Raw genomic sequence first — 24,733 nt, 5'->3', positions numbered from 1 at the left:
CTGATCTGCTCCCGCTATTTATTTTTTGATTTCTTAAAAGATTGAGCTTGGTCTGATGAAAGCCAGACTAGCCATGGACCTCAGTTAAACAATGCAAGGGAACATGAATCAGCCTATATTTGCAATCGAACAATAACGGACAAAGCTCTTCAACTTTGGCCCGTTAAAATGTGTATGAACAGTCTAGCGGCGCATTTCATCAAGGCCCATTTGGACATGTCAGTTATTTGCACCACTGGTTAGATGTAAAACAGCATTTTCGTTTCAGACTAGGCTACTGTTACTTAATTTGTGCATTAACAATAACGTTTCAGACTACTGTTACTTAATTGGTGCATTGACAATAAAGTATTACATGAACTAAAGATGACTAAAATCTTATGTAGAAGAAGAAACATTCACAAAAAATCCATCCATCCAAAATGACCTTTGTTTTGATAGCTGTTGAAAACGACATGGAACTGACAGAGATGTTTTGTTTATAAATACATAAAAAAACAAAAACATTATGCTGATACCTTTTTGCTTTTCCCAAATACAATGTAGCCTACAGGTGTAAGTGACCTTTCATCAATCCAGTTGCAATGGATGAACTGTGATGAACTGCCCTACTTGTGATTGTTTAGAGATTTTAAAGGTTTTATAACAATGCTACATCTTCTTTGGCTATTCTACAATCTATTCACCTTTTCAGCACCAGTAGGCTACTTTCTGTGCAGCCGCACACACACACTCAGGCATGCCAAACAAGCATACACAAAAGTTTCAAGAGTGGGGGATGGAGTAAAATATGGAGACAAATTGAAGTGTGATTTATTTTCGCGGAACGGATGTACAGGACTGAGCGGTTTGACCAACAGATGGCCCCACAGGATAGTCTAGGCTACTAGCACTGCATATTCAAGCTTGCACGTCATAGCCTACTTTTTGAAAGAGATTGCTTAACATCGATGAGATCATGTTGATACTGAGCGATAGGGCTCTGAAAAGAGATCACTGTACAATTAATTTAATCTGAGGTTAACAAAACTGATCTCGATTACTATAGCCTATGTTTAGACCTACTAAATCTTACAAGTAGCCTCCTCCTGTAGGTGGCAGCAAAATTCCTTTTACACTATTACTTATCATGAGACTTCACAAGAGGCAGGAGAATAATACAACCCGTTCTGTAGTGGGGTTTAAACGTGAACACGGCAAGCTAGCGTATTAGTGTTGGATAGTAGGTCTGGTAACGGGAGTGCTCCGCTGCCTGCACTTGGCTTAAGACAGAGGCGGAGACAAGAGAACACCCGGTTGTTTTAGAAAGAAAAGATTAATCGGCTGCATCCATCATCTAAAGAAGCAGAGCTACTCTCTTCTTTTAACGTAAGTTTGGTTTGCTAACTAGCTAGCTTGCTGGTTATTAGCTAGCAGTTGTCGGCTAACGTTGCCAGATAAGAGATAGGCTTGTCCCGTTCTTTTGCAAATCAATTTACGTGTCCTCTTCAAGACGGACGCAGCAGCCTACTTTTTTCGTCTCGAGTGTCCTCATAAAGCGGAAGTTATTGATTGCAGCGTAACCAGCGACAGTGGGAGAAGAGGAAAATGACGGGGAAATCAGTGAAAGACATTGACAGATACCAAGCAGTCCTTACATCCCTTCTGGCTTTGGAAGAAAACAAGTTCTGCGCCGACTGCCAAGCAAAAGGTAACGCTTGGCTTTTTCGTCTCACCATCGTGACTTATGTTGCATGATTTGCCCAGTTGTTTAGCAAACCGGACGGTTCCCAGAAGAGTCATTTCCAAGCAAGTATAAATGGCTTGGCAAGCCTTTAGGTTGCCTGTAACCTCTGCACCCTTGCGGTGGTGGTGGTGGTGGTGGAACTTCTTTGTCATCTTCACTATCGGGCATGAGCTTAGCAAATATTTCGGTCTCAGTCAGGTGCAAGCAGTCAGTGTATTTTGAGCACATTTTAAGCATGATGTGAATTCTCTGTAACCACCTGCGCTTGAGCATGTGATTTTACGAGTGTGTTTAGTTTTAACGTCGTTAAATATAACACTTTCAAAATCCTGATGATTCTCCTCTTGCTTTATTATCCTGGGTTGGTTGCTTAGTTTTCCCATTGAGAAATACCTGCTGAGTGCTGAACGTGTCGGAACAGTGGTGGGTGTATAGTCATTGTTGAGTTTAGCTGCCTATCTTTTGTTTCATTGCCTAATTCAGGAATGACTTCATCGGCCTTGCGGTTACATGTTTAGCAGCACATCTTGTTTTGCAACAATACTTCCTGTTTTGACTTTTGCTCAGATTGCAACGTTATTATCACATCCTGCTACCTATGCGGAACAACCCCTGCTTTACTGAAAAGGAATATCTGTTTCAGACTTTCATAAGGGCAGGGCTTTTTGTTGATTTATTTGAATGAGGAAAGATTATATAGCTGAAAAACCCAGAATTTAAAGTTTGAATTGTGAATGTTATATAAAGATGGTGAATTATGGAAAGTCGAGTGAAGTTGTAGCCATTTCAACAGCACCATCCAGGCCTGTGTTCTAAGCCTACAGATGTCCTTGTCACTTTTTCTCAAGACTGACAGGTGTTCTTAACCCTTGACCTTCGCAGTGGACAGTCCTGTCTGGCCTCTGGCTCAGGGCTCAGAAGGGGATGTGATCCCGTCCGTCTGTCTTCACCGTGGCCTGGCATTGGCTGGCTGTAATCTCAAATCCCCCCATCCATCTCAAGCTCTCCCTGACCCCCCCTTCTCTCTTTCTTCCTGTCACCTTTTCTATCAATGTAGCAAATCTGCCAGCACAGAATTAATCCCACCCCTCCCTCTCTCTCTCCTCTCCTCAGTTCCAAGAAGTCACGTTCACAGCCCAGTATAGTTTAGAAGCAGGAAGCTCACGCTGCACACTGATCTGGCTGGCCTCTCTCAAACCCCCATAAACCCCCACCTCCACCCAACCCGCTCCACGTGCCTGAATCGCCCGCCGGCCCTGTCGCCTTTCACAAACCTGCTGTGGCGGGGGTGACCCACTGACTAGAGCACAGAGACAGACATAAGCTGCAACCTCGATGTCACGGTCATGGGTATCAGTATCAGCTCATCACAGCAGGGCCAGTTATTCAGTCAGTCAGTTAGCAGCAGCAGCACTCTGAGTGCTTTTGCTTGCTGAAGACTGAGGCTTATGTCACACTTTGTCATGCTTTTGCTGGGGTGACCCACTGACTTGGACAGTGGACTTGGACAGTGGGTGTTATGGATTCTGAAGCCACTGTCAGTGCTCTGCATCTGGTCCAGATCACAACATGGTCTTGTCAGCATAGCAGTACTTTGCTTTTTGCTAAGCTGCAGACATTCTAGCCTCTGCACACACACACACACACACACACACACACACACACACACACACATATACACACACACACACACATATATATATACACACACACACACACACACACACACACACACACACATTCACATTCACAGAAGCACAAACACAAACTGACTCTCAAAACACAATTTTCAACTCCAGTCACTTTGGCTTTCTGTTGAGCAGTTTTGGCAGGGCTTTGACTGGGGTGCCTTGAAAATGAGAACAGTGCCTGGAGCGCTGGAAATCTGCATGCATGTTGGGGGGAAAAGCCCTGGATGGCTTCCATCTGCCTGTGAAGCCATGCTGCTGCATGGTGTGTGCGTGTGCGTGTGCGTGCGTGTGTGTGTGTGTTTCTCAGCGCAGCTAATCATGTCAGTGCTTAGACTTATTAGCAGGCTTGTTTGGGATTAGTGGTTAGGCTGGTGAAGGGAACACAGTGACTGCACAGCGGCTGCATGGTGCTACGGCTACAGAGCGCTCCCTGTCCCTTTCCCAGCACCGCACTGTGTAGGCCTGTCCACTATTGTCAGCCAGTAGTGGTTTTGTTTGATTTCCACATACCGCACTTTTAATGTAAGCTTATCTCATCGGAAAAGATTTGCATCCAGCTAGAGAATGATTTGCCAACTCAAGAATCAGGTCACCCTTGCCTTCTCTTCTCCTCTGCTGTTGCTGTAATCACGCTCTGCAGACATCATGGTTTGCCTGTGTCATGCTATGGCTGAGTCAGATTGGAGTGCTTGTTGAAAACAATGATGGCCAGATACTGATGGTTAATAAGAACTAGGCTAGCCTACTAAACACGAGCCTACTGAACGTTAGCCTACTGAACGTTAGCCTACTGAACGTTAGCCTACTGAACGCGAGCCTACTGAACGCTAACCTACTGAATACAAGCCTACTGAACGCAAGCCTACTGCCTACTGAACGCTAACCTACTGAATACAAGCCTACTGAACGCAAACCTACTGAATACAAACCTACTGAACGCAAGCCTACTGAATACAAACCTACTGAACGCGAGCCTACTGAACGCTAGCCTACCAACTTTTTCGCAGGCCGGAACAAATTGTTCAGGACCGCTCCCTGTTCACATTTTTTATCTGTCTGCTGTCTCCATTCCTCCCTCCCTACCTCATTGATCATATCCTCCTTTTTACTGAAGCTTTCATGCTTAGTCCCATTTTTTGTGTGTGAGTGTGTGTGAGTGTGTGTGTGTGTGTGTGTGTGTTGTGTGTTCTTTTTGTTTTTCTTTCCTCTGTTCTCATCCTTCTTTATACACGCCTCGGCTTCTGTCTCCTCAACTGAGAAGTCCTTTCTGTGTGTCATCATCTCTCCTCTCATTCTCTCTCTCTCTCTCTCTCTCTCTCTCACTCTCTCTTTTCCTCCTTTCTCTCTCTCTCACTCTCTCTTTTCCTCACCTCATCCTTCTCCTTCTTCTTTTCCCTTGTTAGTTTTCTGAGGTAATAGAGTGTTTGTATTGGAGGTGCTACTCTGTTGAACCCTTTCCCATGAGTCATTGCACCCCCACAGCTGGGAGCCATATAATAGCCCATCCTGCTCAAGGTTTCATGGCAGTTTGTATTCTCTGTGGAGTGTGTGTGTGTGTGTGTGTGTGTGTGTGTGTGTGTGTGTGTGTGTGTGTGTGTGTGAAGTGTGTCTACTCTGCGTACAGTGTGTGTTTGAGTTTATGGGTTTATTATGCATGGGAAGTTAGTGGTGTCTACAACTGACAGGCACTCTCACAAACCTGTAGGGGTGGGGGGAAAGGATTGCACTTTAATGCAGAAGCCAACTTATTGGAGGTGGGAGGTTAGGGGGGACTTGTTACTGCCCCCTTACCTGGTATCACAAAACGGTGTATTTGATAATACAGCTCACAAATTACAACAGCCAACTCTAAAATTTCCATTGGGATGAATAAAGTATCTATCTATCCATCCATCCATCCATCTATCCCTCTATCCCTACTATACTGGTTGGAACTTGGCCAAGATGCAGTTCACATTTGTCCAATCGTAATTTGTCTAAGTAAACTGCCATCTATCCTGCTGAGTGCCAGAGGTATTCTGATTCCCACAAGACTTTGTCACACGGACTTGCAAACATCCACAATTGTCCGTATACAGCAGTCAAACCTAGCACTGTGAGAAAAGGGGTGTATTTGGGAGTATGCATTTATGTCTTTATCAAGACCAGCGCACTGAGGGATTGTTAGATCAGCAGTGTGTGTGAAGGGTGAAAATGGAGGTAAGTTATAAATGGTACCTCCACCTTAGTTGTAGCATATGTCCTAACTCTTCTCAGCTGGTGCAGGACATACTATACATGCAAGACGCTACCACTGCACCAGAGGAAGTAAAGAATGACCCTCTGCAAAGCTAGGCGAAGGGGAGGCCATATGGCCGTGACAGGCCTTTCACACTTTTGGCAGCAATCTCGCTTGCACTCTGCTCTATAACACGGTCACAGACATGTTGTAGCTGGGGTGACCTAAAAATGGCCGTAGTGGCTTCTGAAAGTAAAATAAGTGCCTGATGTCTGCACTTGATCACAAAGTAGTTAGCATATCTTTAAGTTTTTAGTAGAGATGCACCGATATGGAATTTTTGGGCCGATAACAATAACCGATATTTATTTGTTTGTTGTGGCCGATACCGATACGATAACCGATAATATTACTCTTGAAAAAATTTTTTTTGGGGAAAGCATTTAATAAGCACAATTTTATTGCAGTAATTTTACCTTCCACCAAATGATGGACAGAACTCATAATAGTCCTCAATAGTATGGCAGTCAACAACATAACAGTAGCCTAGCCCTACAGTATGTGTGGCTCCTTTAAGTGAACCTGATGTCAGTAAATTGCAGGTGAGTGGCTAGAGAGTTTGAATCGTTTTCATTTAGGACTAAACGCTCATAAACGGAGGATAAACGGCTCAGCTTTGAATAAGCTACAGTATAGCGACCAAATCAGAGTTTGTGAGGGAAAGGTTTAGTTTCAACTGCGGGTAACTGAATAAAGCTGCAACTCCTCAGACTGTATCTTATGTCCGTCTACTCTGTTACGCACAACCTGCTGCAGCAGAAATGAAGGCGTTAGCCCCGAAGGTTTTAATAACTTATTATGATGACCTGTCTGGAACTGAAGCAGGAATGGTTAGCATATTTCTAGGTAATAATACAAAAACCAAGCTAAAGTAATGCAAATATAATACTAAAACACAACTTAGAACTAGGCCTACTTATGTACTTTCGTCCCACTAACGAAGTTTGTTTATTTGTTTCCCCGACCAAGCGGTAAAGTGCAAACACACCAGCACAAGACGGCTCTAGATAGGGCTGAGCTCAGCTCTGTTAAGGTTAAATGGCGGATCATTTCAGAGAGGATGTTGAGATGCACAGATTCCCAAATGAGCATATCCACAGATTTTGTTAGAGTGGTGAAATACATTCACACCGCTGACATTATATTGAGGAAGAAGTATAGCCAACCAAGCTCAAGTAGGCTAGCTCAGTGTAGCCAGACGGACCTTACGTAGGCCTAAATTAAGACTTAAAATATCGGCGCAAATGATCGGCCAGAATTCTGTTATCGGACCGATAATAATATTTTCATTTTTTTCACTTATCAGCTAATAATATATATATCGTGCATCCCTAGTTTTTAGTTTTTAACATATCATGTCAGAGTCCCCACTTCAACCGCAACATAGAATAATTGCTCTTTATGCAATAGCAATCCAAGTCACTAGGCTCTGCACAAGTTTACAACCATGAAGAAGTTGGTAAACAGACAGGAAGTATGATGGGAATCAGGACTCACAGGAAGTATGATGGGAATCAGGACTAACCTTACTGACTGGTTCAATTAGCCAAATTCACAGGGAGATGCACAAACACAGAAGGTGGGGGCGGAAAAAGAAAGGCTGTATTGTGTGTCTCCTGATTGAATCATAGGGAGCCTGCTCCTCAGTTGGAGATGGTGCACCGTGGGGGGGGGGGTTGGATGGGGGCAGGGGGTCGCATCAAGACAAGTAGATAAGAGACCGCAACTTGGAGCCAGAGCAGATGAGTGGTTTGTGTGTTAGTGTGTTTGTGTGTGTGTGTGTGTGTGTGTGTGGGGTGGGGTGGGGGGGGGGGTGTAATGGTGGGGGTGTAATGGTGGGGTGGGTCACATGAGTGGGCCTATGCATGCGTCATAACCTAGGTAATTACACAATACAGGCTTTCACATCTCCCACTTCTGACATCACAATTTTTAAAAAGCACATACTGTAGCCTGAAGCAAACGTTCCACCCACGTTCTGCTGAATGTAGGGCAGATTGTTGTATTTAGGTTATTGGTTGACATTTTGGTCAAGGATCGTAATTGGATTTGCGAAGTAATTATTATAATTTTTTTTCAAAGAAGTGAGCCTTCCTAATGAAATGCCACATTTGCCTTGACAGGCGCTTGCAGGAGATGTTAAGGTATGGTAGCAGAGAAAGTCGAATGAGCTGTGTTAGAAGAGGAAGCGGTCATCACTGACCTCTCAACGGCTTCCTTGGCTACCCAGAATCTAATTTGCATGCCTGTGTTCGGCTGGTTACCATGGATACCTCACCTGTGAAGCTGTTGAAGAAGCTGAAGGGTATGGGATGATTTTTGGATGGAGGGGGGGGGCTAGGTGAGGTGTGTGGTGGTGTGTGTGTTTGTGTGTGTGTGTGTGTGTGTGTGTGTGTGTGTGTGTGTGTGTGTGTGTGTGTGTGTACCCTCTTCAGGGAAGTCCTGGCTGGCCCTCCTTGCTGCTCATTATCACACACTCCATATCTGCCCAATCATCCATGGGCTCTTCAGCTCCAGCATGCTTCATCAAGAGCACTCTGTGTGCCGGCAGAGTGTGCCACTGAGCGTGTTGGGGACTCGCCTGGTGACTGTGTTAGTGAGTATAGATTTATGTTCTCACCTATGGTGGAACGGTTCACAAAATCCATTTTTTGTTTGGGTCTGTATACATTGTTGTTAGAGATGCAGTGGCAGGTTACGGTGCCTTTAGGTTCAAGAATGTACCGTGACATCCCTGTATGTGAGTAATATTGTTCTCACCTGTGCTAGTGGAATGGTCTTTACACACACACACACACGCACACACACACACACACACAGAGGTCTTGTTGTTTTAAGTGAGATTGCAGGTGTGGTGTGAGTGTGGCACAGTGCAATGACTCAGGTTTGGTGAAGGTTATTTTAGGTGAGAGGGCCGTACTGTACAGTAACTACATGAGGGAACTGGAGCTTTGGACAAAACGGCACAATGAAAGCTTAAAAACATTTATTTTTCTGCAGAAGTGCTAGATTCATGTAATTGCATAAATCCTATAAACCGACTTGCTAATATGCTAAATAGCAGTAATGGCCATCCGATTAGCAAAGCTGGTATTTGGGACAATTTGAGTTGTCATTGTAGAGAAACACCAGGCAGTGCTAGCTTGTGATTTCATGGTGTCATCAGAGGGTGTCATAATGATCCTACTCTTCAAATGTTGTGCAGTTTTGAACATGTAAGGCAAAGATACCTGCTTTTTCACTTTTTAACTAGGTGGCGCTATACCTCAAATGAGTGGATATGGGATGGGTTGACATGCCCCCTTGAGACCACCATACAGAAAAAAGTTGGTCATTCTAGGCCCTACGGTTCTCAAGATATTGACAGAAAACTGTGTCCGGCCTACCCTCCTTTCGGGGGGCCAGGTGCCGCCGGTGGGTGACAGATCAAAACGAAAAACAAGGTTCCGTGTCGTCCTTGTGGGGCTACATACCCACCAAGTTTCGTGCAGCCTGGTCTTTCAGTGTCCCGGGAATTGTTGATACAAAATTACTGAAGGGAAAAAAAAGAAAAAGAAAAAAAACTCTGACTAAACTTATATGACTGCTGTTTGCTTGTGTGGTGGTCATAATAAGCTTTTTCCTATCAGCAGTGAATAAATCACACGCTATCTGTATCTGAAGACATGTCAAAGATATTTAAACAAAATGGCTGCCAGACAAGAATGTCTTTTTTGTGTCTAGGAAAATATCAGGGCAAAAAAAGCTTAGGCATCTGGGCTTCTTTAGGCATACAGAGAGGGGTCATTTAGCCAAAGCAAAGTGTTTTGCTTTAGCCTCTTGTGTCAATATTATCTCTTCAATGTCTTGACCAAATGTGGCAACACTGGACATGCTGTATTCTCAAGCAGGTTGCCAAATGCATAAATATTGCAGTGATTTCCTTAAAAACACTGTATCAGAATTATTTCACATGTACGTGACTCCATCTTCAGATAACCTAGTCAAAATGCTCTCTACCAAAGAGCCTAAACTGAGACCTGTTGTTGTCAGACAGGCTTAAAACAGACCAATATAGTCTTTTCCGAAGAGGGACTCGCATGGATCAGTTCGAAGTAGAGTGGCATTGACTATGGAAAGTCATCACTGCATTTACATGTATTATTCAGGAGTAGCTTTTACCCAGAGTGAGTGAAGCATGTGTGCATTTATTAGCCTGCCTAGGCTGGCTTAGCACTTACGACTCCCAGGGAACTTTTGATGTTGGGGTCGTGATCTAGCAGCCCTGATCACAAGGATCACGCCACTCCACACTAGCCTAGGCTAAGGGGCATTTAAGGCAGTTCCTCATCTCTCATGTGTCAGTTAGATGCAGCATTTATCACTATTTGCGCATTTATAGTTTTGCCAATTTGGTTTACTGTATACCTGATGCCAAGGAAACATGGAGCCCATTAACTGTATGGATTAACCCTCCAGGACTAAAAGGAGACTTTAGGACGAGGCTAAACCCATATACAGGAAACTGTCCAATAATGTGAAATGTCATCTCATGTCATGTCAACCTGCAGATGCTGCTGCAGTGATTTAGGGGAATTAGGCCTATTAATGTCCCAGTGACGGATCACGGACGGTCCAGTTCCACTGCCTCTAAGTGTAGTCTCTGAATAAACCATGGAGACCATATGCTCGTAGTGGGATCTGCTTGGTTACTGATGAGGTCAGTGGCTGGCCTAGAGATATAGGCTAAGGCTATATGCCGTCGATCTGGGTCGAGGAGAATCCCCTCACCAGAGGTCTCGCTGCCTAAATATACTGCCGTGAAAATGGGGACACTAGAATTCCCTCTGAATTAATAATATTAAGAATACCGTAATTGCATATCAGTGGATAATGGCTAAATAATGTCTAGTTCCTAGTTGTGAGGAAGTCTAGACAGATCAGGGTCCGGTGGTTTCTTAGGTGTGTTTTGCATGTGTTGCTGATTGTGCTGGTGGATTCACAATCAATGGGATTTGCCTGTCTTCTGTGTGCTTGCTGACACTTTGAAGCTCAGCAGTCGTTCTAGCACCTCATTAGGGATTGGCAGTCAGACCCTGTAAGATCACACAGCCTGATGTTTCTGTGCAATCCATTTACATTGGTGAGAAATGGGCTAATGCCCCCCCCTTCCTTCATTCTGTGTGTGTGTATGTGTGTGTGTGTGTGTGTGTGTGTGTGTGTCGTGGATATGGGGACTTATGCATAAGCCTCGTGGGATCTGGACAAGCTCACCATGTGCACGCCGTCTGTTCCTGTCTGTGTGTGTATACATGAGACGTTTTCTCCCACTGCAGTCTGCACACTGTAGTGTACCTCTGATTTGTGTGTGTGTGTGTGTGTGTACTCTGTACACATCACTCTGGCTGAATCACAGGCATCTATGATGCAGGAATCAAAGTCCAATGTGTTAGCTTTCTCCGACAGCCTGTCTCTTTCATCGACTCTTTTCGTCTCTCTCTCTCCTTTCCTCCATCGCCAGTTTGACTCTGCTGCCCCTCTGCAAAATTCCACTTTCTTATGTCTTTAATTTCATCTGTCAGTCTCCATCTCTCTCTCATATTTCTACCCCAATTGTGTCTGTTTTCTAATGTCTGATTTATGTCTTTTTCTAGCTCTCATGCTTTCTCTTATTCTCTTTTTATCTCTTTCTCTCTCTCTCTCTCTCTCTCTCTCTCCTTCCCTGTGGAATTGGTGGGCTCTGTCCAGGCTCCCCATGACATTATGTCATTATCTCTGCTCCCTTCCCAGAGATGGATCTCCATTGATTGGACGGTTTGTTTAAAGCAGTGCTGCTGCCATTGTTCAGACCCATGTCAGGTGGCCAGCTCGTAACTCCGCTCGTTGCGTCTTATAGCTTTCGAAGCATGGCTGAGACCCAATGGGAGCACCTGTCTTTGTTGCGCCACATCCAGCACGGGACAGTGCAGGTGAGATGAGAATACGTCCGAATCTTATGCTTTAGAAACGGATATGAGAACATGTCCGAATCTTTGGTTTGAGAAACGGATATGAGAACACGTCCGAATCTTGAGTTTGAGAAACGGATGCCTTAAGGCCTCCATACATAGTCGCCGACTCCACTTTCAGTGTTAAATTCTGCCACCGCCACTGTGTCGGTTGTGATTAAGTTCAGTAAAATCCATTGTTTAATCGAATGCTTGTCAGTTGAAAATGTCGCCACTGGCGTGTGCATGGGCAAGTAACAGAAAAGTGTTGCTGCACTCTGGCCCAGAGGGAAGGTGGCGTCTTTCCCAGTGGCAGAGGTGGAAAAAGTATGAAAATATTGTACTCCTATAATACCTTGATGTGGTTCATTGGAGGAGATGAACAACCAGTTTTACCAAAGACTTTCTAATGAGGAGATACAGCACTCAAAAAATCCTTCATAGTAATGCATGGGGTTAGTTTGTAACGCCAATATGGCAGTTGTCTACACATCATATGTCTATACATTTCAGAACCCTTCCGCCGCAAAACGTTGACATGTGAATACATTGAGCCAATCATGTGGTGTGTTGTAAAATACATTGAGCCAATCATTTGGTGTGCTGTGAAGATATCGTGCCAATCATCTGTTGTGATCTCGCTGCTGGAGCAAGATTGGTGTTGTGAAGCCTTACGCTGCGCATTTCTGCTGAAATAGATGCCACGATAAGTGCCCAAAAGTGTTGCAATATGGCCCCGAGTGGAGGTACTTGCCTGAAAAGGGCGTTGAGAAATGGAGATCTATGTGAAAGTTTGAGCAGTAGTTGATTTTCAAAGTTGGTTACTGGGGAAAGTGGGCACAAGTATAAAGGCCCCAATGCAGGAGTTTTTATATTTGGATTTGAGCAGGGTTCCAGTGCAAAAAGTGCAAAATACAGGGGGCACAACATTTTCACTAGGCATTAGTAATAACTCAGGTAATCCACACATAAAAAATCCAAACAGCTCCATATGTAGAGTCATGTAATGAAGTGGAATAACACAGGGGAAAAGTATTAAACACGCTAAGAAAAAGCACTAAGGCAAGGAAAGGGGAAGGAACGAGCTGGAATCTGTATAGAAAGTAGTTATCCTTTCTATCTGTGCAAATTAATATAAGCTTGGTTAGTAGCCTACATATTGATGGGCTATAAAAAGGTTTTTTCATTACCAAGGTGTCACACAAGAAACATTTCATGATGGATAAAAGCAAAAAGCTCTCCCAAGACCTTTGCAACCTTATTGTTGCAAAACATATCAATGAAACTGGTTACAGATGCATTTCAAAACATCAGAATCTTCTAGTAAGCAGCATGGGAGCCATTATCTGCAAGTGGAAGAAACATCACTGCATCATCAACCCGGCCATGCACAGGATCTCCTCGTAATATTTCTGACCAGGGAGTCAGAAGGATAGTCAATTCAAGAGCCAAGGACCACTTGGAAAGCTCCAGAAAGACTTGAAGGCAGCCAATTCAATTAAATAGTTCTGGAAGTAACTAAAGATCAGGATTCACAAGAGGGACCCCTGGAATCTGTTTAGAACAATGGGCCAAAATCAGACCTGATACTGCGACCAATAAGTTTTTTGTCATACAGGAAATGTCTTGAAGCTGTCTTTACAAACAAAGGCTTTTCCACAAAGTATTGAAGAAATGTCTGTAGGCACGTTCAATACTTTTTCCTGTGTCATTCCACTTTAATACACAAAACTCTTATGTTTGGATTTTTTATATGTGTGTTAATATAATGGTGAACATTTGAATAGACTCACTGGAAGTTTAGGCTAATTACTGAAAAAAAAAAAAAAAGCGTTCAATACTTATTTCCACCATATATTTATTTTAACTGAATATTTTAACTTCCAAATTAAATGTCAAAATGAATGTCAGACGAAATTTAAAGTTTGACTGACTGGATTTTGTATACAAAACATAGTGAAAACTGTGTAAGGTCCTCTCACTCTCCCTTGCTAAAGAGCTAAATGGTTTAGAATCCTGCCTGCACGATTCATAAGGTAGTCTATCTTTTGTTTATTTAGTTGAGCATAAGCTAGTAGTGGACCGCTAATTGTTTTGCTGCTGGTGCAATGTCTTTCTCCAAAAAGCCAAGTCAGGTTACTAAAAACAAAGGCCAAAACAGGAAAAAGAGACATCAAACTGAGGGAAACAACTGCTAATAAACTTCTTTCCAAAAAAGGTGAGCACAAGCGTCAAAACCACGAAATCCCATGGTGTTTGCTTAAATATCTCCATAATCATTAGTGCTAAAAGCGAACTGAGACAACCGATTGGAATAGCGGAATATACGTTCATAGGTTAGGCTAATCTGATGCATTTCGTGATCCAGTCTCCACTTTCAGAAAGACTGCATGGCGCCAGGCCAGCTTGATTCATGTCCTGTTGTAGGCTCATAGACAGTGTAGGCTACATGCTGATCATTATCACTAGGCTAGTGGTTTAGAGTAGCGATTTTTTTTGTTGTAGGCTCATAGAAAGTGTAGGCTACATGCTGATCATTATCACTAGGCTAGTGGTTTAGGTAGCGATTTTTTTTCTCTCTCCCTTTTCGTTTTCGTTAGTCTTAACTTTTTTTTTTACTCAAGTAACGGATGGGATTTTTGATGTAGCGAAGTACAATACTTCACTCAAAATGTTATCAAGTAAAATTTAAAATACCGATTTTATAAACTACTTAAAAAATATATAAAATACACAGAAAAACTACTCAATACAGTAAAGTGAGTAAATGTATTTCGTTACTTTCCACCTCTGCCCAGTGGTTGGCTTCCCTGTGGCCTGGACGCGTTCGGGTTCGCACTGGCCAGACGCACATGAACGCGTGCGAGAGAAAACAAAGACTGTGAGGAAATGAGGAAGAGGAAGTAGAAACCAGAGCTCTTATTAGCTAACATCCCAACAGCCACATCTGCTGAGCTTGCCAGACTAAATCTGGTTCCCCTTTTAGCTCTGAGAACTAACACAATGTTCATGTGTCACTAGCTTATAGTCTGTAGGCTTTCTGTAGCTGCATGTTAGCACACAGTCTTATTTAATTTTTTTTTTCCATAATAATCCATGATGGGCTAACCTGCAAGGCGGTGGTCAGTTGGCGTGGAATGACCCTGCTGGATGTTGCCACAGTCACACAGCACTGATTCAGGAGCATGCTGTACTGGTCTGGAGGAAACTGTATTAGGTCTTCGTCTCTACCAGTGTTCTGTTAGCAGCTGTCTCTGTCTTGGCGAGAGTCGTGCAGGATTGTGCAATATGGTTCCCTTGGGTCTTCTTTGATTGGCACTTCACATGGGTGCAGCGTGTATGGTGTAGGCCTATCCCCAGGTTAGCACTCTTCTGAGTGCTGTTTTGTGTTCGAGACAAGTATCAGGTTTGTCATTGCTACACAAAAGAACTTAATAGTTGTACTTTTCTAATTCAGGAATAGTAAAACATGCATACTGAGGCCCAACCTAGAGTCATGATCTCAAACAACAATGACTGAAATACCCCTGGGTCTTAAAAATTCTTTGGACTTGAGACTCTAGACCAGGTTTTAATTTGTGATAGCCTACTAGATGTAGCCTACCGGGAGTGTCATTTCACCCACATGTACATATCTTTTATCAGGGTCTGCTGAAACAGTATGTTGCAGCAGGGTAAAATAATAAGCTATCCTTAGTCTGCTATTCAAGGGGTTTAATGAATTCAGTTGTTACACACATTTGTAAAATAGAGGGTGGAGTACATACAAATGTGTTCATTAAGCATACAGTACTTAGACCTACAACACAGTCATGGTGTGTGTGTGTGTGTGTGTGTCGCATAACTACCTACCTTAATTCAATGAGGAGGAACAGACAGCAATTAAGTGACACGGTATGCTTCCCCTAGGATGCTCATTGTGTTAAGTGAGAGAGGAAAAAAACGTTGACTAAATACAAAATAAAAGATGCCCACTGTAACTCAAACATCATGCAGTTATTCACTTTGTGAGTAATTAGATGCAGGGCTGTGTTTTACAAGTCTTTGGTTCCATTGAGTTATCCTCTACCCTATCACTGGTTTTATGACGAATAAGATTAGTTATGGTCCACCATGTAGCATTTCCTCTTTAAAATTCAAATGTAGTGGTGCACACTCAGAGTGGTCATTTGCCTCTAGAGCTGCAGTCACCTTGAAATGCAGCCAGGTCTGGTTTCATTTACATCTATTCATTTGGCAGAGGCTTTTATCCAAAGCGACATACAGCAATAGAACAACATTTAAGCTACAGAGCCGAGGAGACCTTAGCTAGGAATCACCACTACATCTGTCAATACTAGCTCTAGGGGATATCCAAGGGATGCCTACTGGTTTCTTCCTCCATCGAAGGCTCTGAACGGATCAATCTCGGAACTTGCTGTTACTTACGGCGAGTAGGTCTTAAGTATGATCATCTGCAATCTTATCTGTTGTTTTTAAACTTTTCATCTACCCCACCAATCCTACAGGCAGCCGATGCTCTAGGCCTACCACACACACATATCTTGGGGTGGCGGTGGCTGGAGAGGCATCAGGCAAACGGAAGGCTGCTGGTTCGAGCCCGACTCGAGCCTGACCCTGTCGAGGTGTCCTTGAGCAAGACACTGAACCCCACGGCACTGCTCCGACGTGCAGGTTGGCACCTAGCATGGCAGCCTTAGGCATCAGTGTACGAGTCTGTGTGTGTGAATGGGTGAATATGAGGCATGAAGTTGTAAAATGTGTTGAGTGCCATGAGGAGAATAAAAACGCTATATAAATGCAGTCCATTTACCATTTCCTTATCGGGCCAGTGTTCTGCACTTTTAGGTTAAACCTAGTCCTAGCACTGAAAGCTCATTATCCCCAGAAATCATTTAATAGAGAAAGAAAGCAAACCTGTCTGCAATCAAATGTGTCGGGAGCTCAAGAGGCAAATGACCGCTCTGAGTGAGCAAATGGAGTCGCTCTCTTCTAGTCTAGAACAAGGTTCAGCCCACGACGGGGAAACCGGCCCTTCCCGTTAGATCAGAGCTTGAGCTGGTGTTGTGTGCCCACAGCAGTGAAGTCTTGCCTGAACATGTGCCCTGGGCGGCATCATCCTGTGGATCATGTTGTTGTTGTTGTTGTGTCACCTCACGTCAGATATAACATTAAGCTGGTTTGGAATAGACCTGTCATTACTGAGTGTCGCAATAACAGGGACGCTTTGCTGATCTATATTCATCCCTTTGCCCCAGAGATTGTAAACAGAGGATCGTCACTGGTCACTGTGAAATGTTTTAAAACAGAATTAATAGCCATGTGCTGTGCTCAAGACGTCTCTTAAGAACTCATTTCAGGGATGTTCTTTATTCGATGATGAGGCGGACATTTTTATGAAGAGACAAAAGCCCGCATTTATGAAAGTTATTCAATATCAACTGTAAACAAAATATCCTCAGCCCACTGTATCGACAGAGTTCAAAAATAGGCACGGCTTGCACATGTTCCCACGTGTTTGGTGTGTGTGTGTGTGTGTGTGTGTGTGTGTGTGTGCGCGCATCTCATCAGAGCAATGTCTTGCCCAAGGTCACAATGGGGGCAACTGGGAATTGAACCCACAACCTGTCTGGCTCCTGCATGCTAGCTCCAGCTCATAGGTCAGTTGCACCACCACCAATCGAAAGACCAATCACCTTCCCAGCTCCTTTCTGGTTCAAGGCCATATGAAGTAGTCTATGTTCATCCACCAAGAATCTGACGCTGAGGGAACAAATAAATAAATAGTTGGTACTGTGTCCACACAACCTTTGAACATCAGAATTGATAAGCACCCTATTGACCTCAGGCGGTGTGTTTCCACACTAGTCATCCCCACAGTTCACCCAGGTTGCCCCACCACTACCAACACACACACATACACATATACACACATGTGCACACACACACACACACACACACACAAGCTAGAAGCTTTAAGGGCCCTGATGGTCTCTCCGGCTCTGTCTGCTTCCTTCCTCCTAATGGAGGGCCTCAAGCCATTAATAACGGAAGTTAAAGGCTTTCTCTCTCTCTCTCTCTCTCTCTCTCTCTCACACACTCACACAAACACACACATGCTTGTACAAACATACACACACACACACACACACTTGCTTACATTTTACCTTAAAGGTGCAGTCTCAGATTCTCATCCAGCAATCCCACACCAGAGACAAGTTTTCCTAAGCTTATGTCTACTGTCTAGACCACCTGGATAAGCTGGCTCTCATCTGTGTTGTAGACTACAGTATATAAAGCAAAACTTTGAAAAATCAGTATTTCTTGTACAGTTCTCTAAGCATCTGTCCGTTTGGTCTTTAACAACTGGTGAATATGCATCTCTTTTGGTATGCAAACATTCCTTTCCTTCCTCCACTGTAGCTAAGCTAAAGACACACAGACCCTTTATGTGAAGGTTTTTTTTGGTTACCAAAATAACACTTCCTCACAATGCCTTTGTGTTTGCTGTCTGGCACAAGTAATTGTTAAAGTAGATTTCCAACAGGCATGGGTTGAGTCATTGAGTATAGCAAATGGAGCACAGCACAGCACATACTGCCATGTTTGTTCATTTTCTGTTGAAACGCTAACCATATGCTAATGCTATAGAAAAGACCATAAAGATAACACCTCTGGACAAATAAAGGCCTGGACTTAATGAGTTAAGTGTTCTTTAATGTAAATGACCTACACAGAGTAGTTGACCAGCTGAGGAAGGAAAGATGGTGCCACTTTTGAAGGATGGATGGCGGATGGATCGATAGATAGTTGGACAGATAGATGTATGGATGGTTGGGGGGATAGATAGATGGATAGATAGATGGATAGATAGATAGATGGATGGAGGGATGGATAGATAGATAGATGGATGGAGGGATGGATAGATGTATGGATGGGTAGACAGACAGATAGAAAGATAGATAGGTAGATGGATGGGGGGTAGACAGATGGATGGATGGATGGGGATAGATAGATGGATAGATAGATAGACAGATGATGGATGGATGGATAGATAGATAGATGGATGGAGGGATGGATAGATGTATGGATGGGTAGACAGACAGATAGAAAGATAGATAGGTAGATGGATGGATGGATGGATGGGGGATAGATAGACGGATGGATGGATGGATGGATGGGGGATAGACAGACAGACAGACAGACAGACAGATGGATGGATGGGTGGGGGGTAGACAGACAGATAGATGGATGGGTGGATGGATGGATGGATGGGTGGGTGGGGGGTAGACAGACAGATGGATGGATAGATGGATGGATGGGTGAGTAGTGGTGACTAGAGCAGTTGGTATTGAATGCTGCAGTGCAATGAGGCCAGTGAGCTGAATGGAGCCACACAGGGACAACTGGAGAGCACGAGCACCCTAATCACTATGACCAGGCTCACATACAGTAGACAGCAGCGTCATGCACTTGCCACTACACACACACACACACACACACACACACACACTCAGAGCCCTACCCCTAGCCAAAAGCCTTCCATAATACCCCCTCAAGCTGCTTATCCTGCTGCCATGAAACAGAGAGGAAGGATTGATGGCTGAGAAGGACAAGAGCAGAGTGACCGTCTGTCTGTTGTCCTGTCCTCTGTCCCTATTTGTCTGAAGTGCCAGCACTGCCCTTCTCTCTATTTCTCTCAGTGAGTTAGTGTCTCTGTCTCTCCCTCTCTCTCTGTCTTTGTGTAAGAGTGTCTCTCTCTCTCTCTCTCTCTCTTCACCTCCCTGAGGGGATATCCTTCTCCTCCTCTGGCTCCCGGCCCTTCCCCACTCATGCAGTTTGATCCTGATCCCGTGTTGATGACTGAGCACACTGCTGGCATGTGATAAGACTCCCTTCTGCCCCCGCCACACAGAGCCAAACAGGCTTTCTCAGGGGCCCAGTGTCTGATTCGGTTCAACGAGTGCCGCGACGCGACTTGTCCAATAGGTGCCACGTTCCATTGGAAATGACAGCAGACTTCCTGTTGTTGTAATTGCACAAGGTGTAGCTAGACTAGAGGCTTGCAAACAGATCGTAATGCATAAACCAGGCTGTCCTTGCTAGTGTCCTACATGGACACTTGTTTTAACTCCTGTTTTAACACTCACTCACCTGTTTTAACCCCTCACTTGTTTTAACAAGCTGTTGAAATATCAGCCACTTGCTGACAATATCACAAATATGGGGTTTCAATGCAAAAATTATCTTGGGCATGTGCACAAACTTGTCTTACACGGACTGCAACTGTGTGGACTAAGCAAGCCAATTGCAAAAAAAAAAACTTGCAAAGTACTGCTCCATTTCTGCAATAATAGGTAGTTTATCCATCTGGAAGCGACAATGCATTGTTTACCCATAATCATGCAGTTCAGAATAAAAAAAATGGCACAATGCATTCTGTGTTTTAATCAGACCTGCCTACGTGTGTAACATACTTCCTTCAATGTTTGGATCTGTGAATGTGTAGTCTGTCTGATGGTCTGTCAGTGTGTGTGTGTGTGTGTGTGATTTTTTGGAGGGGGTGGGGGCCCTTGAACAACAAAAACAGTCACAGGGTGCACACAGCTGGCCCCACAAGAGGTGCTTTGTGTGTCAACAACAGGGTCAGCCGCCCGCCTCTTGTCTGTTCCGCAGGGGGAGGGCAGGGCTTGTTTGCATGCAGGCGTCTCCACGGCGATCCATTGTGACATCACCGCCCCGCCTGGCCAATCGAGTGCGACAGCCCGAGAGGCTGACCGGTCCACCAGCACTGAGGCAGACAGTGTTCAGTGCTGCCCCCTGCTGCCTGAACTCTGCAGGTGGAACTGCATTTGATATGGCAGCATGCCACTAAAGCAAAATCTCAGTCTCTCAGAGAACGAGTGTGTGTGTGTGTGTGTGTAACTCCCAGATTCTCTTTGAAGCTCCATACTGCCTCCGAAGAGAACCGTTACATAATTTGGAACGTATTCTTCCCCGGAGCTGCTGTTGCTGTTCCTCAGCATTGAAAACATGAACGCACACACACACACACACACACCCCACATACACACACACACACACACACACCCCACATACACGCACGCACGCACGCACACACACACACACACACACACACCACATACACACCTCACACATACACAGGCACAGACACAGACACACGTACATCCCACACACCTTCTCGACCAGCACTAAACAATCCCCCCCGAGTTCGACTCCCACTAGCACTAAATGCGTAGCCTCGGTGCGGTTCTGGTGGGCTGGAGGGCCACCCTGAGGGGCTGGTCTTGCCCGGCGGTGTGTGTGTGGAGTGGGGTGGGCAGCGATGGCCATGACTGGTACCTGCTGGAGGATGTGGAGGTGCACACACTCAGCAGAGACATGGAGGGGTGATGACTGGTGTGTTAGTCACGCTCTGCAGTATGCTCTTCCGCTGTCTGTCTGCTGTGTACGTGTGTGTGTGTGTGTGTGTGTGTGTATTTATCATGCTGCTGCAGTGACCAAACTATACACTCCCTTTGAAGGTGCAGAGGTGGAGATAGACTGTTGTTTTTCTTTTTTTGGCTGTGAAATGCCATTGGCACACACACACACACACACACACATATCTTTATTTCTTCACTCACAGGTCTGTCTCTCTCACACATTCCTTCTCATTATCAGTGTCTGTCTCTGGTGCATGGTCTACCATTCTTTCTTCGCCCTCGTGATTAGACTTGTGTGCTCTAACTGCTGGTGCTCAGAGCTTCATCTTCTGTGTCTGTGTCTGTGTGTGTGTGTGTGTGTGTCTGTGTGTGTGTGTGTGTGTGTGGGTGGAGGTGTTCAGATTATGAGGCACCCCACTGCTGCCCATACTTCAAAATGAGCGTGACTCGTTTGGTGGGTCAATCACTGCTGAATAAAGTCATTATTGAGAGATGGTTTGATGTCTTTCTGTCAGATTCTCTAACTATGTCTTTTCTTTTCTCCCTGCTTCCCTCTTCCTCTTTCTCTCTCATCTTCCTCTTCATCTTTTTTCCTCCCTATTATTTCTCTCTCCATCTCCCTGACCCTCTCCATTTTTCTCTTCTGCATCTCTCTCAATTAATCTCTTTCTTACTCTCTCTCTCTCTCTCTCTCACTCTCTCACTCTCTCAGGTCCCAGATGGGCTTCCTGGAATCTGGGAATCTTTATCTGTATCCGCTGCGCGGGAATCCACAGGAACTTGGGGGTGCACATCTCCCGGGTCAAGTCGGTCAACCTGGACCAGTGGACCCAGGAGCAGATCCAGGTCAGACGTCGCTGAGCCGCTAAGAGTAATGGGTTTGTGTGTCTGCTGTCTATCTGGAAAAATTTTGGTCACCTGACAGCTAAAGCTGCTACGAGTCATAACCTTAAAGCCAACGGCCACTGGCGAGGACATTTGATGCTCAGCAGATAGAAACATTTTTAAGCTTAGGTGTCTACACGCATCAGATGCCTGCCAGTGGGCTTTGCTCTGTTAAAAGTTCTAAACATTAGCATCACTTGTTGGTGTTTGCCTTTATGCAGTAGGACTACTTATGTTTAGTAACTAAAAAACTGTATGGAAATGATTTGGAAAGAGAAATGTCACCTGAAAATCAAAGCTACCCTGAGTAGTTATGTTATATTACTTAGGCAAAGTCAGTGACCATAAATACTATGACTTTCACAAAAATAGTTGCAGCAGTTCAGTAGTTCTGAAACTACAAACATACTGGATAGCACATACTGGTGGCTAGAAAAAAAACAATGTACCTTGAGAGAGGGAATATGTGAAAGACAGAGACAGGCAGACTGTAATTAATAAATAACTATTACCCAAGTTAACAAACTAATGATAAACTAAATAACTATAATTATATCTATGAGTCAGGGTATATCCCATTAGTCTAGTTATTATGCTATGCCTCATATATTGAAGAGAGAGCCGGGGACTCACATTGTTGTCAAGCCAAAGTGGTGCAAAGTTGGCAGGACATTCAAACATCACTTAGAGCAGCTCTAATTAGGAGTAACTTTAGTCCAAGCATCCCGTCCCATGCCCTTGTGCTGACCTCTCCTCTGCTTCGAGATGCAGCGTCCTCCTTCCAGCTTTTAATGACCTCTGTGTTTATGGGATATTTAGAGTTCTATCTGGTTATAAAGCCAGACGCTGGGCCTGGAGGGCAGACAGCGTTGCTTCAGGCTTTATAGTATTATGCATAATCAAGTTCCCCCGACTAGAATGCCCATTTTGCAGATTTAATTTCCTTTACCTGGAGGATTGTCTGCTGCAGACTCGACGCTGAGCTGTGTTGGTGTGGTAATTATCATTACTGTAGCCAAATGCTCTCAGTCATTTTTCATTTTCAGTCTCAGACTGTAACTACATGGGGAACCCTAAAACACATTGTAAATAGTATTGAGTTATACTTGTAATACTGTGAGGCTATGTAATGCAATATTGAGTTTATGAAATGCTCATTGGTCTTCCTCTTTAGTCCGTGCAGGAGATGGGCAATGCCAAGGCCAGGCGACTCTACGAGGCTTTCCTACCAGAGTGCTTCCAACGTCCAGAAACCGATCAGTATCCTATTCTGTTCATATGTAGCTGAGTGTATGACTGTCTACACACAGAAGTGTATATGCCTTATCAGTGTGTCTGTGTGTGTGTGAGACTTACCTGTATATCTAATCTAAATATAGAAGTGTGTGTGTATATATAACTGTGTCAATCCTAAGGCTTGCAAATGTATGTCACACGTGCACACGTGACCAAAGGTAAGCTCTTTTGAGAACCCCTCAGGTTCTCTGTGTATGAAAAGTCAAAGATCATGTTTCTTTACCTTCAGCTAATGTATAGTTTGTCTTCAAGTACAGTATATTTTCTATATTATATTATTGTATTATATTAAAGGAACCGTATGTAAGAAATGTATTTCAATTAATCATAAAATGGCCCTGATATGTCACTAGACATTAAGAAATCATGTTCATTTCAAATACTTATATCACTGACAACAGTAGTCCGGCCAGGATATTGTCATTTAAAAAGTGAAGTTGCAGCCCTCAACTGATGTTGATGTTGTGTTTTGTCATGTTATGTTGTGTTTTGGCCTGATGCGCCACCCTCCATCTGTCTACTAATCACAAAGTCAGTAGTGTTTCAGCATCTGGGTTGGCAACCTCGAGGGGGGGGAGGGGGAGGGGATACACTCTACAGTAATTTGAAAGTGATTGCAGTACCAGTTTTGGCCACAATCTTACATATGGTTCCTTTAATGTTGACCTGGTGAGTTGAGTGTGTTGACATTCTAATTCGCTGTTCATCTGTGAGCAAAGCCCCTTGACCAGTATCGTCCAGAATTGCAGAAATGTTCATCCGTGACAAGTATGAGAAGAAGAAGTACATGGACAAGTGCATAGACATCCAGTCCTACAGGGTGAGCGTGCACATCAAGTATCTCTCCGCTCTGGGTGCCATCTTGCACAGCTTATATATATATATATATATATATATATATATATATATATATATATATATATATATATATATATATATATATATATCTTTTATTCCAGGCTGCCTTTTTCAGACAGGCTAGGGACAAGTAATCCAGGGGTTAAAATTAGTACTCACAGCTAATGTTGTATGTTGTCTGTCAATTAATGAGCATTTTCCCTATCAAGAAAACAAACAAATAAAAATGAACGAATAATCTTGAGCTAAATTGACACAATGCTGTGTGGCAGTGTAGTGGTTACCATCTCTGCTTTTTGAATACGGTTGGCCCAGGCTAGATTCCCCAACGTTGCTAGTGTTTGTAAGTCACTTTGGCTAAAATCATCTGTGAAGTGGCCGTTTCCTTACCTTGCCTTGTCAGTTACACGTGGCAGGGTTTTGAGCAATGTAGCTGGGCAAACACATGACCGGTTCTCAGAGTTCTGATTGGATGATGACTGGCTCTTAGTGTTCTGATTGGATAATGACAACAAGTTGCTCACTGATGATTGAAGATGTCCAGATTATAACTAACTAATAACTAATCTGGATAATCTGTTGCCCAA

General features: G+C 43.9%; 1 protein-coding gene across 3 annotated transcripts in view; it reads left to right on the top strand.

Moving 5' to 3' along the window:
- Positions 1–1,163: 1,163 nt before the first annotated feature.
- Positions 1,164–24,733, top strand: part of smap2 (small ArfGAP2) — a 27,656-nt gene continuing 4,086 nt past the window's right edge. The window contains exons 1-5 of one of the 3 annotated variants that reach the window (XM_048230539.1): positions 1,165–1,368; positions 1,558–1,690; positions 21,820–21,953; positions 23,167–23,252; positions 24,030–24,108. In XM_048230539.1, the coding sequence (XP_048086496.1) occupies positions 1,588–1,690; positions 21,820–21,953; positions 23,167–23,252; positions 24,030–24,108 (402 nt within the window). In that variant the 5' untranslated portion in view covers positions 1,165–1,368; positions 1,558–1,587. Of the gene's footprint in view, positions 1,691–21,819; positions 21,954–23,166; positions 23,253–24,029; positions 24,109–24,733 lie in introns of all 3 variants that reach the window. The other 2 variants (XM_048230540.1, XM_048230542.1) reach the window with 2 other exon arrangements.

This window comes from Alosa alosa, chromosome 20, assembly GCF_017589495.1.
Source record: "Alosa alosa isolate M-15738 ecotype Scorff River chromosome 20, AALO_Geno_1.1, whole genome shotgun sequence".
Classification (NCBI taxonomy): domain Eukaryota; kingdom Metazoa; phylum Chordata; class Actinopteri; order Clupeiformes; family Clupeidae; genus Alosa; species Alosa alosa.
The sequence above is the reverse complement of the archived record's forward strand: the minus strand, read 5'-3'. Positions and strand labels throughout refer to the sequence as shown.